The sequence below is a fragment of the Anomalospiza imberbis genome, chromosome 2, assembly GCF_031753505.1.
Source record: "Anomalospiza imberbis isolate Cuckoo-Finch-1a 21T00152 chromosome 2, ASM3175350v1, whole genome shotgun sequence".
NCBI lineage: Eukaryota > Metazoa > Chordata > Aves > Passeriformes > Viduidae > Anomalospiza > Anomalospiza imberbis.
In genome coordinates, this window is record NC_089682.1 from 50,961,457 (window position 1) to 50,977,766 (window position 16,310).

The 16,310-nt window shown below is 34.7% G+C and overlaps 1 protein-coding gene across 50 annotated transcripts in view; it reads left to right on the top strand.

Annotated features, from left to right (window-relative positions):
• The window catches only part of ABI3BP (ABI family member 3 binding protein), a 125,620-nt gene that overhangs the window by 22,809 nt on the left and 86,501 nt on the right, over nucleotides 1-16,310 (top strand). For 49 of the 50 annotated variants that reach the window (XM_068180918.1, XM_068180905.1, XM_068180903.1 and 46 more), the window contains exons 5-10: nucleotides 4,995-5,179; nucleotides 8,121-8,182; nucleotides 13,089-13,140; nucleotides 13,572-13,634; nucleotides 14,675-14,770; nucleotides 15,093-15,170. In XM_068180918.1, coding sequence (XP_068037019.1) covers nucleotides 4,995-5,179; nucleotides 8,121-8,182; nucleotides 13,089-13,140; nucleotides 13,572-13,634; nucleotides 14,675-14,770; nucleotides 15,093-15,170 — 536 coding nt within the window. The remainder of the gene's footprint in view (nucleotides 1-4,994; nucleotides 5,180-8,120; nucleotides 8,183-13,088; nucleotides 13,141-13,571; nucleotides 13,635-14,674; nucleotides 14,771-15,092; nucleotides 15,171-16,310) is intronic. The other variant, XM_068180904.1, reaches the window with a different exon arrangement.

Here is a 16,310-nt window from a genome sequence, read left to right on the forward strand (position 1 = left end):
TCATTTCAGTCATTCTACTGAAAGTTTTAAGTAAAAGAAGTGAATTTTAATGATTACGTAAAAGTCACAACTAAATTAGAAAGTGCTTTGCAAACTTAACTGGTAAGTATCACTGGTGTCATTCTTTCCATTTTTTATATATGCCAGTGTCTGTTACTTTAAAGCAAACTTAGCAGTAAAAGAGGGAACAATATAATCAACTTCATGGGTCAATTAGCGCAATGCTCAGTCTCTGAATAATCATAGTTCAAAACATTTCTTTTATTGCTTTCTAACATTAAATGGAAGCTGCACTTCTAATGAAGTCTAACTATAAATAAATAAATACCTGGTATGTTGATAGTCTCTTTTAAAAAAATCTGATTGCATTTCTATGAACAAAAAAAAAAAAACAACAACAAAAAAAAATCAGCTATATGATCTTTTGTCTCTGGCAACATGAAATCACAGAGCTGGAATGTACTTATATCTCCAAGGCTTAATTGTTTGTTTAGTGTTACGTGTGACTAAAATAGTTATGATTATATTGTTTGGAGTTTTGGATGGGACCTGGTTCCAAATAAATCCATGATATTTATACAAACTGACCTAGTCTTGAAATCGCACAACACCATCTGCCTTATAAGATTTCCAGTATCTAATTGTTTGTATCTGAATATTTGATTGTGCGAGCATGTTCTGGGAATCTGGCTGAAATGAGATTTGGTTAAAAAATGGAAAAATGACACTGGAATTCTTGGAAAAAGACTATCATTCACACTGATAGATGAAAACTTAATGTCTTGCCTATCCATCCTCGAATTCTACTTCTTTTAACAGTGAATAAGATTTGCTTCATCGTAAAAGCAAAAACCCTCTGTGCGGTTTCCTTAAAATGGTCATTTTATTTTGATTTCTAGTGCAATGAAAAGGCTGTCTGAGCACTGCCTTGCATTGTAGGGTTTTGAAAAACAAACTGTGTAAGCTGAACATAGAAGAGAAACAACCTTCTGTGTCAGGCTGAGAGTGTTTTACATTGACTTTGCAGATACAGTAATCACTACAGTGGCTGGCCTATGAGTAATCTTGTGCTCTTGTGGCTTCCTCTATATTATGAACTTGGTCTTACTTATTTTATTTCTGCCATCACATTTTGTGTATGTCTTATGTAGACTCAAGCAAAGTAAAAATATCATCAAAGACACAGAGTTTCTGTGAATGTAGACACTGAACATTCCATGATTTTGCACAAATGCATATGGAGAGAGGCTCTCTTGATGAATGTAGGCTCTTTATTCCGTTGCTGAGGTGGATTTAGGTTTGTTTTTTTTTTCCTCATTATTACAGCGATTAATTCTGAGTGCAACAAAACCTCTCACTTGCTCATGACACCTTTTGTTTTAAATTGTTGGAGTTTTAGCTGTCTGGTAAAAAGGGAGGAGGTAAAATTTTTCTATAATTCCTAGGGTGGCCTGATTGGTGGTATCTTCAAATGAGTGAAGCATTGCCTGTTAGTGGGAGAGAGTCCTAATTCTTATGGAGATTGACAAAGAGCTGTAATTTATAGAGTGCTAGCTGGCAAAGAAACAGAGTAACCCCTGCAATCATTTGATTAATATTTGTTGTAAATATAAATACAAGAGTATTCAATAAACATTTATCTGATAAATTGTCCCCCAACACTCAATTAATCAAAATGAAATGTTAAATTAAGTTAAATATTGTTAGGTCTTTATACCTGCTGAGAATCTAGATGAAAATAATTTCTCACCAAGTGTAGCTGGGTGTGCCATCTCCTTGCTGAAACATCAAACCAGTATTCACAGGTGGGAATAGCATTCCTAGGAGCATTCCACAGTGTATTAGCTGTTAGGACCCCATGGTGAGCAATCAGTTTTTCCTTTTCTTACCTCACAGAGATAATGGGAAGTGTTTTATGTGAGAAACATGTAGTGTAGCTTTCCCTTCCATGTCAGTATGACAGCACTCTCTTTCAGCCTGCCTTATGTTGTTCTGGAGGGGATCTATGAAGATGTTTTGCTGGATGTTTCCAGTTCAGCCAGCTGCACTCATTTTGTGCATGTATGTCAGTGCCACAAGGGGATTGATAGATGTGAGTGGTGACTGGATCATACTGCTTACTCATGTCTTCAATTATATGTGTTGACTGTTTGATATTGTATTTTTGATGAAAGAAAGGTTTGAAAAAAGGAGAAATTAAAATTACAACAATATTCAATCAGTACAGTGTTCTCAGGCAGACACTGAAATTGCATTTTATTTGGCAGTTTGTTGATCTGGTTTAACAATGAGTTGCTGTTCTTTGATGACAAAACTTGGCATTTCTGAATTTTTACTCTATAAACAAATGATTAAATTTCCGCAAAAGCACATGTAGATATTTAGATATTTTTAATAGTCAAATGATTGTGACCTGCAAATTCTTAAATGGAAATTCATTTTTATTGCTTTTTATTAAAATGGTTCAGGAAATTCTGTCATTGCAGTCAGTGTTTTTAATACTCGCTATGGCAGGTTTCCACTGAAATAATTATACCCTTGGTGAAGTTTTTATAGGCTTGGAAATCTTGGAGTTGAAAGCACATTTCTTCTGTTCTATATGTTTCTCTTTCTAATGGCATAGTTTGGCACAATTATGAAAATCTTCAGATTTTATAATAGTCTTGAATTTAAGTGTAAGATGGGGCCCTTTTTTTTTTTTTTTTGTGCATGTTTTCTTAGTATTTTATTTCATATTAGAGTGAAATACAACATGAAGGAATTTCCAGGTGTGGAGACAGCATTAAAAAGTAGAACATTTTGTGCACTAGAAGCAAGTGGGGACTGCCACTTAAAAGCCTATTCGTTATCAACAAGTTTTTTAGTGTATTTTTCCTCCTCATTTCTGATGCAGTTGTTATTTTAGATTGTTCAATAACTGAACTGAAACAGAATACTGTCTTTTTTCCATCACATGCAAACACTTTATTTCTACCCCATTGGATTAAAATAGGTAGGAAAAAGTAAGGATGAAGATGAAAGCCAATGAAAATTCTTCTTTCAGGCAAGGGAAGAAGGTGACTGTTTCCACTTGAATTCACATCTGATGTCTGTCTGTACTTATTCCAAATCCCTGACTAAAAGACTGTATGGGGTCCAGTAAGAGGCATTTGTGATGAAGATTGAATTTGTTTATTAAATTTACATCCTTTGCAAGACAGTGACAGGGAGTTCAAACAAGCTTTTCCTGTTGGTTATTGTCTCTGTGACTACATACAAATAGATAAAGTGGATAAAGGAGAGGAATTTTCCCTTCTTTTAATGTTGCCAATGATTGATTGTTTAAAATGTTCTTCGTCAGTTTAACTGACAATTAGGCCTATTATTTGACATTTGATTAGATCACAGCCCACAGAAGTAAAGAGGCAGATTACTGCTTGGTAGTCCTGGAACTGAGAGAGGATATTCACTACTTGTCTGTCTTTTTTTTTTTTTTTTTCCCTTACTGTTTTTTTCCCTTCCTTTTCAAGTTTTAAGTTAGACTACATCTCGTTCTGAACACAAAGGAGTACAGTGGATGAAGTTATGTGAGCCAACATAAATATTGGTCTTGTAACCTGGTGAAGTACCTGAAGGAGCTGAATTGTAGCTCCTGGTTTACCAGGAGAATCTGTATTTTTGGTACCAAGAAAACAAATTTGACAGTTATGAGATAAAATAAACAAATTGAACCATTATGTATGGAAATATTTTCCATGAGTGACACTTGCCTTTTCTTAGATTGTGTTTTAATAGTGAAGTAGGAGCTTGTGTCTACTTAACAGTCATTTTTCATGTAAACTGTACTCTGAAAGCTCTCTTCTGTAACTTCAGCAGAAGCAGCTTTATGAATTATGGTTTGGTCCACTAAGTAATTTTAGTCTGGACCTTTGAAACTTTTTCAGTTGTTTAAGAACCTTCCTTTTGGTTGGTTTGGGTTTTTTAAGTTCTCTTCCTTTGTCTCTATATAACTGTCTGTATAATGCCTGTAATAAATCTTGCAACCATTAAGTTGTTCTATTTAAGTGTGGCAAAATACAATTGAACTGAATTCATCCCTTTTCAGATGATGTAAATGTGAGATAGATATGGATGATGAATATTAATTATTTATGGTATGTGTAACAATTTTCAGTAATACTTGGATTAAAAAGTTGCCAAATCTCTCTGAGATTTGCTTTTCCCAGAAGAGAAACCTCCACTCCATTCTGGTGGTGATTCAGCACGTAGATTGAAAATGAGACCATAGTCAGCAGGGGAGTTCTTGTGCTGAAGCTCTCACCATTTACACCTTTTTTTTGATTGGTTAACATTGCAGTCATGCTTTTTCAGGGTGGTGCTCCTTGACAGAATTGGGCAATTTTTGTAGAAATGTTTTCTAATTTCACAATCTGTTAGTATTAGTCACATTATTAATTTAAACTGCTGAAAGTAATGTCTTGGTTCATTTTTTATTTATTTGATGTGGGGGCAATACATAATGGGATATCTGAATGAGAAATGTATTATACAAACAATAGGTATTACTGGTCTTCCCTGGAGAATGTTTTTGGACTAATTTTGACAGGAACACCTTTCACTGAATGGATATAGCAGATTTTGAGAAATTAGTAGAGGCTTCATGACTAGCAGACTCATGATTCAATTAGTTCTGGCATATGTTGGAATCACAGGAACTGCTTGGACAATGAGCTTGCACTTTGTGGTTAGAACCTCACATACTCTGGGTGTTTGTAAATAAGGAGACTGTCCTTTTGCTCTTTGTACAATACTCCTGATGTCAGGATCTGTATGATGGGGTATTTATATGTGGAATAAATCTGGTTTTACTGATATTTGGTAACCATAAAGAGCCAGAAAGGACAAGAACAATAGATGATTATTATTATTATTATTATTATTTTAATTTATTATTATTTCATCACAAAAATTGTTATAGTGAATTCCTTTACCTAGATCTGTTTTCTTTTCCCAAGCAGGTTCTATACAGTTCGCTACAGAGAAAAAGGTAAAGACAAGAAATGGGTTTTTCAGCTCTGCCCAGCTACAGAGACAGTGATTGACAACCTGAAGCCAAACACACCTTACGAATTTGGAGTTAAAGACAATGCAGAGGATAGTATTTGGAGCAAGACTTTGAATCATAAGACAGTTCTCTCTAGTAAGTATTTGACAATAGTTAATCAAATAGCTGCTGATTTTGACAGTATTTTTTCCTCTATTATGGTATTAATTAGAGTAAGCTACTGATCAAATTTTTATTGTTTAAATGCCCTCCATTATGCCCCTAAAAATTCTTTTATGAATTGCTGAAACTAGAAATATTTTGGTTTTGGAAAACTGCCACCTAGTCTTCTGAAAGGTGTTCTCTTGTCATTGCAAATAGAGGATCTGCTGCAGGTTGATAGAATTCTAATGGTGTTTAGTACAGATACACATCAAGTGTTGAGTATGAATATTGATACTTCTGACTGGATTCTAAGCTTTTTCCTTAGGCCATGAATAATAAGATGATCAAGTAATGAACTAAACCATCATCCAACTAATCTATTGAATTTCTTCCATGAGCTAGTATGAGTGATGCAAATTATTAGCATGGTTTGAATCTTCTTTTACACCTCCATTTACATTGAAGCTGGTCTTCAAGCTAGACAGGGCTTGTCCTGCCTCAATAGGCCCTTTATGACTCCACTCAAAAGTTGAATATGAAGCTAATTTTCAATCAAAGTATTATATGGATCATGTCTGAATTATGCAGTGTCATATATGCTTTTGTTTTTGTTTTCATGGAGGCAGTGTATAGCACCTCTGGCTAGCTGTCATTCATATTTTAAGGTTCTCCTCTGAAATCCCAAGACAATACAGGAAAAGTGATGTCAAATTAACCCTTGTAAAAGCATGTACTGCTGAAAGAATCACTCATACCAGTAGAGGAAACAGGCATCAGTAGAGTTTTCCTCCTTGTAATGAGAAGAAGAGAGGACTTAACAAAGAATATCCAATTTGATTTATTTTCCTCAAGTATTTGCATAAAGGTATTTTGAAACATGATGTTACTCAGAAGATGATGGAAACTCCTATGCTTAGTATTTTTAGCTTGACTCAAAATATAAAGAATGGGAATTCTCATTAGAGAGGCTTATTCATATGAGATTTCCTGCAGAAATTTAATTTGGACTTCAGTTTTGACTTGTAGGTGAGTTACAGAGCTTAATATAGTTGAGGATATGGGAGGGGAGCAGTGTGTTGGCTTGTAACACTGGGGAAACCTTCATACTCCCTAATAAAAAGCTTTGCTGGCCTTCATTATAAAGTAAAAACTGGAACTTTGAAGCACCTGCCCAGTGTCCATAGAGCTGTTTTAGCAGTCCAGAATAATGGCATTGCTATGCCATAGCTTAAAGAGGATAATGGTGGTAGTCTTTTCCTATACCTGATTGACAAAAAGCTCTGTTTCTCAGCCTTACAGTTATCTTACCAAGAGTTTTTTTCTGGTTTTTTTTCTACATTTCAAACATCTTAAAGTCATCTGTAGAGCAAGTAATGAAATATATTTCAGCACTTAGAATAAAAGGGAATGATGAGTGCAAAATGTTTATAGTTTATTACTTGTTCAAGTCTGATGAAAACGTCACCAAATTTTATCTTTCTATATAATGTATTTCTAACTGGTGTTTCATATAGACATTTTACATTTTTAATAGGTCAGGAGAATAATTCTTGTAAGTGTATGGAGACCCATTGACTTTGGTTGGAAGATTATTTATTGTAAGAGTTAATATTCTATTTACATAAGGTTTCTTTTGTCTGCAATATAGTCTTGTGTATTCAGTGATGCTTATGCAGCAGCTAAATCCAGGGAGTTTGTGATTACCCTGCATGTCTTAATTCTGGTCTACTGATAAAGAATCTTATAATGGGAAAATTGTCAGCACTCTTGAATTCAAGCCTTTCATATTTTTATTGTATAGCAGGTAGATTCAGGAAGTGTGGGCAGTGAAAAGAGAGTGTATATTTATAATAAATGTATAACCAGATGCCTGTAAAGGTTATCAATCAACACAGACACTTCTGTTCTAATTTCCTGTTTGTTATCAAGTACTTCTCATATAGGAGAAGCATCTCAACCTAAACTAAACATCCTTCACTGTAAATGTTCTTTTTTCCACTGAAGAATACATCAATTACTAGAAACTGAAAGTTCTTATGCATGTTCCTGGATTTGTTGAATCTACAGGCTGAATTTTTGTTATGTTGGGAGGGGTTGGGATGAGAATCTGCTTTTAATTCATTATTTGAGAACACATGAAAGGCATGGCAAAAGTTCAGCATTTATTTAACTGATTTTTTTCAGAAAAGATGAAAGTAGCTTATTTCATAGCATCTTACCATGATTTTCTTATGAAGTCATTGTGAAACTTCTGTCACTTTTCCCTTGAATTTAGGCCAATAGTAAGTCCTGTTCTTTAGAAGTATCAAGCACTTTGAAAGACTTTTTTCCAACTTAAATGAATCTCAATTGATATTGCTTTAGAGTTGAAATTTTTTTTCTACTTCTCATCTGTTTTGGATGGAATTTGAAAAAAAATATGGTAACATGTATCTTGACTCTTGTTTGGACATCCATTTTTGGAAAGGCAGCAGAAAAGTGTAAAGGTGGAAGATACAGAGAATGTTTGAACCAGCATGCTGGAGTAGAGTAGGTGCTGAACAGAAATGTTTCTTGGCTTACTCAACAGCTGCATCACAAGAACCTTCTAATACTTAGAAACTAAGAGGAAAACTTAAGAGAAAAAGATGCAGAGTTTAAATCTGGGTATTTGTTGATACACTGAGATAAACAAAACCATAAACAAAACAAGAAGAATACATTTAATTTCCTTGCTGTCAAAATGTGAAGAGAAGGCCTTGCAGATGCATTAATGGATCTGGAGGCACAGAACAAAAAAAAAAATTTCCATTATTTGTTTTTATACAGGCTTTTAATTAAGCTTTCTAACTTTCCAAGCTGACAAATAAAAGGCAAATAAACTTGGTTTACTTTACTTTGGACAAAACAAAAAATTAATTTTGTGTATTTATTTATCTTTCTGTCAAAACAGGTAAAAAAGTAAATGGACAACTCCAGAATATGTATAAGTTGGTACCCAATTCCCAAACACAGGTAGGCAAAACAGTCTCTTTTTTTACGTGATTCATGTTTCATATGATCAAATTTTTAATTCTCTGTTAGTCTTCAGTGAGAAAGAAATTATCAAGGCCACAAACTGCCAATATAGAAAACAATCTGTTAAATGCACTGTATGGAAAATGTTTAAATGTGTTGATGGACAAAATAATTGAGAACTGTAACTGGGATGATTGCATGCACTTATTCCAGCCTATCAAAGATAAATCTGATGATTTCCATCTGTAGATTCATAACTTAGAAGTTGCTTGTTCCTTTGCAGTAGTCAGGTTTGTTAAACTGTGATATTTATTGTGATCAGTTAATTTTGGGATATCTTGGTGATGTGATTTTATAGAGTAATTTTGTATATACTAAGGTCTTCTAAATTAGTCATCCCACTGAATTCACTGATAGCTCCCATATGTGAGGCAAGTGTTTGCAGAACCAGAGGAATCTGGAAAGGGCAACTTAACCAAGTTTGCTAGGCTGTCCATTAAATCCTTTTATGTGGCACGGTAGAATTTTTACCATTTCATTAAAAAATTGATTTTTATAAATAAAGATTTTTCCCCTCTTCTGACTTTTTCTGTAAACATTCTCAAGCAAGCATGGATGGATTTCATTTGTTTATGGATTCATGTACCCAGATATTTTTTTCTTACAAGAGCGAAGCAGAAAAGAAGGCTCTCTAGAACAAACCAGCTTGTGGATTTTAATACAAAACCCTCTTTTTTTTTTTTTTGTGTGTGAAAAATAGACATTTTAGTCATAACTTCTGAGCATTACCAGCTCTACTATGAGATTATTTTTTTTTCTTTATGTTTCCTTTCCTTGTTTTTTTATCAAAGTGCAAGTTTTAGCATCTAATATTATAATCTTCTGGAGGATTTTTTTTTTGTTCTTCTTCTTTTTAGGTTGCTATCTCTGAGGCAGATTATGGGATAATTTCCCAATAAATGTAGGAATCCCTCTTACTTTAGAGATTTTAGATGGTTAATTAATGAATGTTAATTATTACAAAATTAATTACCCATTCTTCACAATTCTCTTCTGTCTGAGATTTTCCAAATGTTTTCACTGTAGGAAATGGTAATGTGTGTTTTCTCATTGTTTGTTTTTCACATTTCAGAATATTATAAATGGTCTGTAATTCTCAGACCTGGAATTCCTTCAAGAATCAAACCATAATTCATTAAATACATTTTCTTCTCGGAATAATTTGGTATGCACAGAATCATAGAATCAATGAGGTTGGAAAAAATCTTAAAGTTCTTCAAGTCCAACTGCTAACCCAGCACCATTACTATTTTTACCATTAAGCCATGTGCTCAAGTGCTGTATCCATGTATTTTTTAACACTTCCAGGCATGATGACTCCACCATTTCCCTGGGCAGTAATTTCCAATGCTTGACACCCCTCTGTGAAAATGAATTTTCCTAATATCTGATCTAAAGCTCCCCAGTGCAACTTGAAGCCATGTCCATTCATTTAGGGCAGTAATACTTCAATAATTGCACTACATACAGAGTTAGATCAGTGGAATGCTTATATTATTGGAAATATACTTATGTCTTGAGTTCACGAGAAAAGATTTTATTTGTGAGCAATATAAATCCAGTTGGTTAGATATTCAGGAGGGGGCTCATCTCATGACGTTGATGAAGTCAATTTTACTGTTTTTCCCCTTGGTCCCATGAGTGTCTTTAAAGTTGCACAGCCCAGGATCAGGTAATTCATTTTGGGACATGGAGTGCAAGCTGAGCTCCTTTGCTCCTCTCAGCAAACCCTGTGTGCCAGAACCCTGACTGTTACACTGCTTCTGTGCAAGTAGGGATTCTATTTATGTGGGAGAAGTTCTGAGAAAGTGAGCTAAAACAGTTCTCCAAATATTTGCACAGCTCAAGTTTGAAAGGAGGACTAGAGCCAGCGTCTGGTCTTTCTTGTGATCTTCACAGGGCTCAGCTCCAGAGCAGTACTGCCTTATCACCCTCCACAGAAATATCATTAAAACATACCATAGATTATTCTGAAAATTCTCTAATCATTCTTGCTTTACTGGTGCAGAAAGCCAAAACGCAGATAGTTTACATTGTTCCTTCAGTTTCCACAGCACTAGGTGGCGTATGTTCCAGGGGTGTGATCAGATCATTGATGCAAAGCCAAAATGAGTGTTATTTAGGCCAAGTTTGTTTGTGCTTTATTTTACTCCAAAGACACAACTGACTCATATCAACATGGTCCTAACTCTTCTCTGTAAGGACATTTTTAAAAGCTGTTTATTAAAACAACGTTACCAACTCAGCTAGTCATTCTGCCCTTTCAACATCAGTCACGTATCATCTTGTGTTTCTTTTGGCAGTTTCATCCTTTTAGTTTGTCTAAGTTCCCAGGGCTGTGTGAGCAGCAGCTAATGAGAGAATGGAAGAAAAGGAGTGCTCTAGAAATGGTCATTCTTCTTCCCTTCATACACAAGGGGTAGTGGTAGGGCAGAGAAAATGCAGTAGTTTTTATTTCCTCATCTTTCTGGTTAAGTTCCTCTAGTTTCATGTTGGCCTGGAAGGTGAGGTTCTCCCCAGTTTTCCAGCCAAAAAGGACTCTTGGCTTTTACCATTTGTTAAACTCTAGAAGGAAACTTTACTGCTCTTCTAAACCTTATTCAGTCCAGACTGACCCTGATCCTTCCTGGAGGAGTCTCTTATGTGCATGCCAGTTAGTTTTGGCTTTTTGAAGTATCAGAATACAGCACAGAAAGAAAGAACAAGTCTCTTGAAGTAATGTTACCATGTGCTGTTTCACAGAAAATTTGAGATTTGCTGTCCTGTAAGAATATGCTGTATGTATATGGTAAGAAGTGAGATGCCTGACCTATGGTATAATTTACATCTCTCATTTTCCTCTGAAAATAAGGAATATATTATTTGCCATCTTATGATGGCAGCAGTTGTTTAAATAAACTAATATTCCTAATACCTATATGCTTTATATTCCCTGTCTGAAAAATATGGTTGATAGTGCCATTCTGACAGATGATGGGCTGGCATTTCCAAAATAGTTTGTGTAAGTAGTAAATATTACTAGGGATATCTAAATTAATCACTTTGTGGAAACTGAGGAGAAGGCTTGAAGACATGGGTAGATTTCGAGTGCAGTGGTTACAGATTTGTGCAGGTGAGCAGTCTAATTATAGCAGTTGGGGAGCATGGATTTCGTGTCAATTATTCATTACTGAGTGATAAACTACATTTTCAATATATTTATATGTATATTGAATTTTAATATTGCTATCATTATTGCTCAACAAAGAAAGAATGCTCTTGTCAATATAAGAACTGTTTACTAGTAAAAAGGCTGATAGTAATTATGATTAGAAGTTCTACAGTAGAGGTTACACAAGTGCTCACTACAGCTTCAGAGCTGTTTATTTGAATGTAAAGCTTCTGAGGAGAAATACAATGAAATGAGCACCTTCTTCTAAGAAATGCATTCTATCCCATTTGTTAGTCACAGGAATAGGAGAGCTACTTCACAAGCAGATCATCTGCAACACAATTTTCTTACTAGAAAACAAAGTGGAAATGTAAAAAAATGGAAAAATAAAGAAGGAAGATTATTTCTATCCTCATATAATGACAATGATTGAAATCTCCATTAATTTAAGACCATGTTCACACCAATGCAAAACTGTTATTAAGTAGCAGACAGTAATGGCTTTCATATACTAAGTTGCCTTCATCAATTTCCCAAAAGAAAGGTCCATCTTACTTGTGGAGATTGGCCTTCTTCCAGCTTCTTAAACTTTGGCATGTGTTTAATGTGTTCCCAACCATTGTTTTTAAAACTTTTCAGAAGTATTTAGAATAGAACAAAAATAGCTATCCTTAGGTAAATGATAAGCATTTTGTCATCAAAGGCTGACTTTCATGCACGTATTCTTTTACATGAAGTAGACCAGATGTCATAAAATGCAAAATTAACATCTGATTCTGATTTGAGCAGTATGCATTTAGCATGGAAGGTGATTGTTTATTTTCTTTTTTGTAACTCAAATATAACTAAACAAAAGTCCCCTTTTACTGTATTTAGCATTTTTATGTTGTTAGTGTTACAGTCTACCTTCTCTTATCCCTTGAGTGTATTATTAAGCATGCAGAATTTGTTCATAATTCTTATCTTTGTTATCAGCTGTTTTCTTTTAATAACTGTAGGGTCCATTCATGTATTCCTTTTTTTTATGGTATCAATATAATTAGATATTCACATTCAGGCAAAAGGTAATTGGGGCCAAACAGTAATGAACAGCATAGAAGTCCAAGTATTTAGCATAAAAATGTAAGAATCATGTGGGTGGCTGGCCACTTGTCCTTTGGAAACAATTCCACTAAATAAAATTTTTTGAGCTAATCAGTCTATGCACCCAAGAGGGCTGATGGCTTACAAATGTGCACCTGGTTCTAGGATAGTCTATGTTCTTAAACCTAGTATTCCTGAGAATATGTTTGTGTCCTGTGACCAAATTGTAATTGCATGTTTCACATGTTTTGCTGTAGTTAAATTTCAGCTTTTCTTCATCATTCTGGACTACTCCCCAGTGAGTGCTCCAGAGATCCTTAAGAGAAAAAAGAATTGGGGTTTCCTAAGCTGTCAAATGCTATGTTTTTATTAAGCAAAACATCTCAAGCTGCTAGAAGGAGATCAAAATGCAATATTTACACATTAGTTCATGGGAATCAAAACAATAGCACAACCATCAGGGACCAGGGCCAGAGCCATATCCAGTGTTAACTTGGGACAGACATGGTATTGGATTAGAAGCCTCTATTTTTATTACTCTGTTCAATTACTATTATGGCAATTCTCCCAAGGCTCTACTTTTATCTTTTTTTTTTTATCTTTTTTCAGATTATACTAAGTGGTAATAAGAAGTTGGTCCCTGTCACAATAATCAAACAAAGTAAGTTTGTGCATTTTTAAAAAATTTATTTCTTAAACTCTGCAAGACTAACTTGAGATTAAAACAAGTGTCAGGGCAATGGGATGTCCTGCAGCTGCCCCTATAATAACATAAGCACAGAATGTCAGTTTAACCCAAATTAATATGCCAGGGGAAAGAGGTGCACAATTAGGAGTTGTAGAGGAAACACAGTTTGCAGTCTCTTAAACTGAATGTAAATATAGAAAGGATTAGGATGGTGTCCTTATCTGCAAATACTGAGGAAAGGTTTTTAGAATGCTGAGGTTTGTTTCAGGTGTGGTTTTGTTTCTTATTTCATTTTTTTTTTGGCGGGGGTGGGGGGAGGGTTGGTGGGTTTTTTTGTTTGGTTAGCTTTTTTGTTTATTTCTTTCTTTTAATTAGCTTCTAATATTCCTGTGTTGTCTCCACAGTTATTCAAAATCGGACACAGTCAAAAGCACCAGATAGTTCTTCTCTCCCAGGAGCAATATTAGGTGACTGGAAGATATTTTTATTATTTCTCTTAACCCCTGGTTGAAACTTAGAATTGTGCAAATGCTTTTCATTTTCTTGATCTTAATTGTTTTTCCTTGCATATCAAAAGGTATTTTGCAGCTGGTGCAGACAATATTTGTTACATTTTATGTTGGTACAGATTTTTCAAGAATTTTGTAGCTCAAGTGAAATAGAATAATTTTATTGTCATTGTATTTAAAAGAAGACACTGTCACTGTTTAAGCCAAGGAGTTCTTTCATACTTCAAATGAAGTTCTATGGCAAAGATCTTGTTGAGATGAGGGATTGTTCTTACTGGGCTTTTAAGGTACCACAGTAACATCACATCTACAGTCACAAACATGATACATTAAACTACAGAGATCTTGAAATTAGAATTTGATGTTAGATCATGGGGCATTACTGTTTCCCTCCAAGCCATTCAGTTTCATGCTTTATGTTCTTGTTTCACCTATAAGAATATGCAATATTGGCTTAGAACATAAAGCCAGGGGAAAGTCTGTCATACAGTGTGGTGAACTACTAGTCTGCCTGAAATTTCCATGAAAGGCTCACTGCACCATGTACCTTGTGACCAATTTATTCCTGGATTGATTGTTCATTCATTTTTATATTTTCTATGATGGCGTAACTTTGGCTTAAGTTTTCTTTGTGTGAGTTTCAGTGTATTGATGTGAGTCAAATACACACATACTAACCCAGTCTGGTGTTGAGCTCATGTGGCCCACCAGCCAGAATCTGTCCCAGTATCTGTGATGCTGCAGTATTCCAGAGTTGTGTGTTCCGTTGTCGAATAGTTTCCAACTCTGGTAAATCATGAGATGGTGGTGATAGAAGGAGTGGTACACAGGGGAAATAGCACCAAATGGGAGAGATAATCACAGGATAGAGCAAATTCATTTCCCACCTATTCAGACTGAACTCCCAGTGATTCAGTAGTAGTTACTCGTGTATCTCAGAGAGCACACTGTTCACTTTCATGTCTTCTGGAATTAATGGCACCCATCTTTCTCTGTAGTACACCTTATTGTTCCAGGTCTCAATGAAAGTCAGCAGAAACTTCCTCCTCTCCTGAAAATAGATGACATACCTCAAGCATCCAGGAAAAAACTGGGTAAGCAGAAATGCTAAACAAATGAGAAATGCTGAAAACCATTTTGCACTGTAAAAATAATGATTCGTAAGTCATTAAATCCTTGCTGTAAATTTTATTTTTAAAGTAGCTTTTAATGAACGAAACAAAACCAAAACCACATGTGTTTAACATAGCTTGTAGTGACTGCACAGTGGAAGTTCATTGGGTCCTAAAGGTACTCAGCTGTCCACATTTATCCATGTTGGCTTACTTAGTCAAACTAAAGTGGGACAAAAATAAATCTGTGGTAAAAGAGAGCAGATATATCTTTTTAATTACTCTCTAATGTCTGTTCTTTTAGCTAAGAATGAAACTGGAGTATGGCCTGCTGAATCCAAAACACCAGAAGTTCAAGAAATCTCCCCACAGTCCCTTCCAGGTAATGAAAATTCTGTTTTTAGAAACACTGTGGAATATCTTTGCCAAATACATAAACTAAAATGAAACCCATCTTTGTGCTCTACAGTTACAATAGTAGTTGGAAAACAGGAGGATAGTGGATAAATTAGCAAGGAGTGGTAATGTGGATGAAAATCTAAATCTAATTTTGGATGAAAGTTTCAGGTGATATAATTATTAGGTTTATAAAACTACTTAGAATTAGAACCATACTTTGTGGCATGATGGTTGCCTTGACATTTAAAAATGGCAAAGTGAATTTTTTGTGTAACAGACTATTTTATGAATTTGTATGACAAGTACAGTCATATATTTGAATATTTTCAGTCTGGGGGCAGGGAAGGAAAGGATTCGAAAGAGCTGAATTGTTCAGAGTCAAATGATGAAGATTAACTTATCACCCACTTTATTGACCCACATTTCAGAATTGTTTAAGAAGGCATATGCCTATCTTCATTTTCTGTAGTCTGGCTCTAATCCTATAACTGAGTTGGAAGTCTTGGTTCTGCTGTCACAAGAGACAATAGCTGGCTTCTGCCAGCTTCTTTGCTGAAAGGAAGAAGGGATGCTTAAACAGTGGCAAGAATTTAAAATTAAAAAGGAATTTGAGGAAACAATGACCAAAGGTTTGCTTTGGATTGGTTTAGACATATTATGTGATCTTGCTGGCATTATTCCCTTCTGTTTATAAAGTCTTTCCTGGCTGGATGAAGTAGTGTAGCATGTGGTTTCTTTGACATCATACTGTTCAGACAGATACTGCACTTAAATACGATTGTGTTTATTTTATTCCTTAAGTATATTAAAAAATGCTATGCTTAACTTCATCATACCACCTTAGTCTCAAAAAAAAAAAAAAAAAAAAAAAAAAAAAAAACAGATTAAATAACCCTCCCAAAAAATACATAGGGAATTAAAAAGGGTAAAGAAATACAGCAATACCACATAATCATTGACAATAATCTTTCAGACTAACTGATCCATCTTTTTTTCTTCTGTGAAAATGTTAAACTTTATTTCCTACTCAATAGATAAATATATTTTCCAGATTCTACTTTAAACCATTTCTTCCTTTCTGCAAAGCCTTCATATGGATGACTTTTCTGTTCTTCCTAAATAT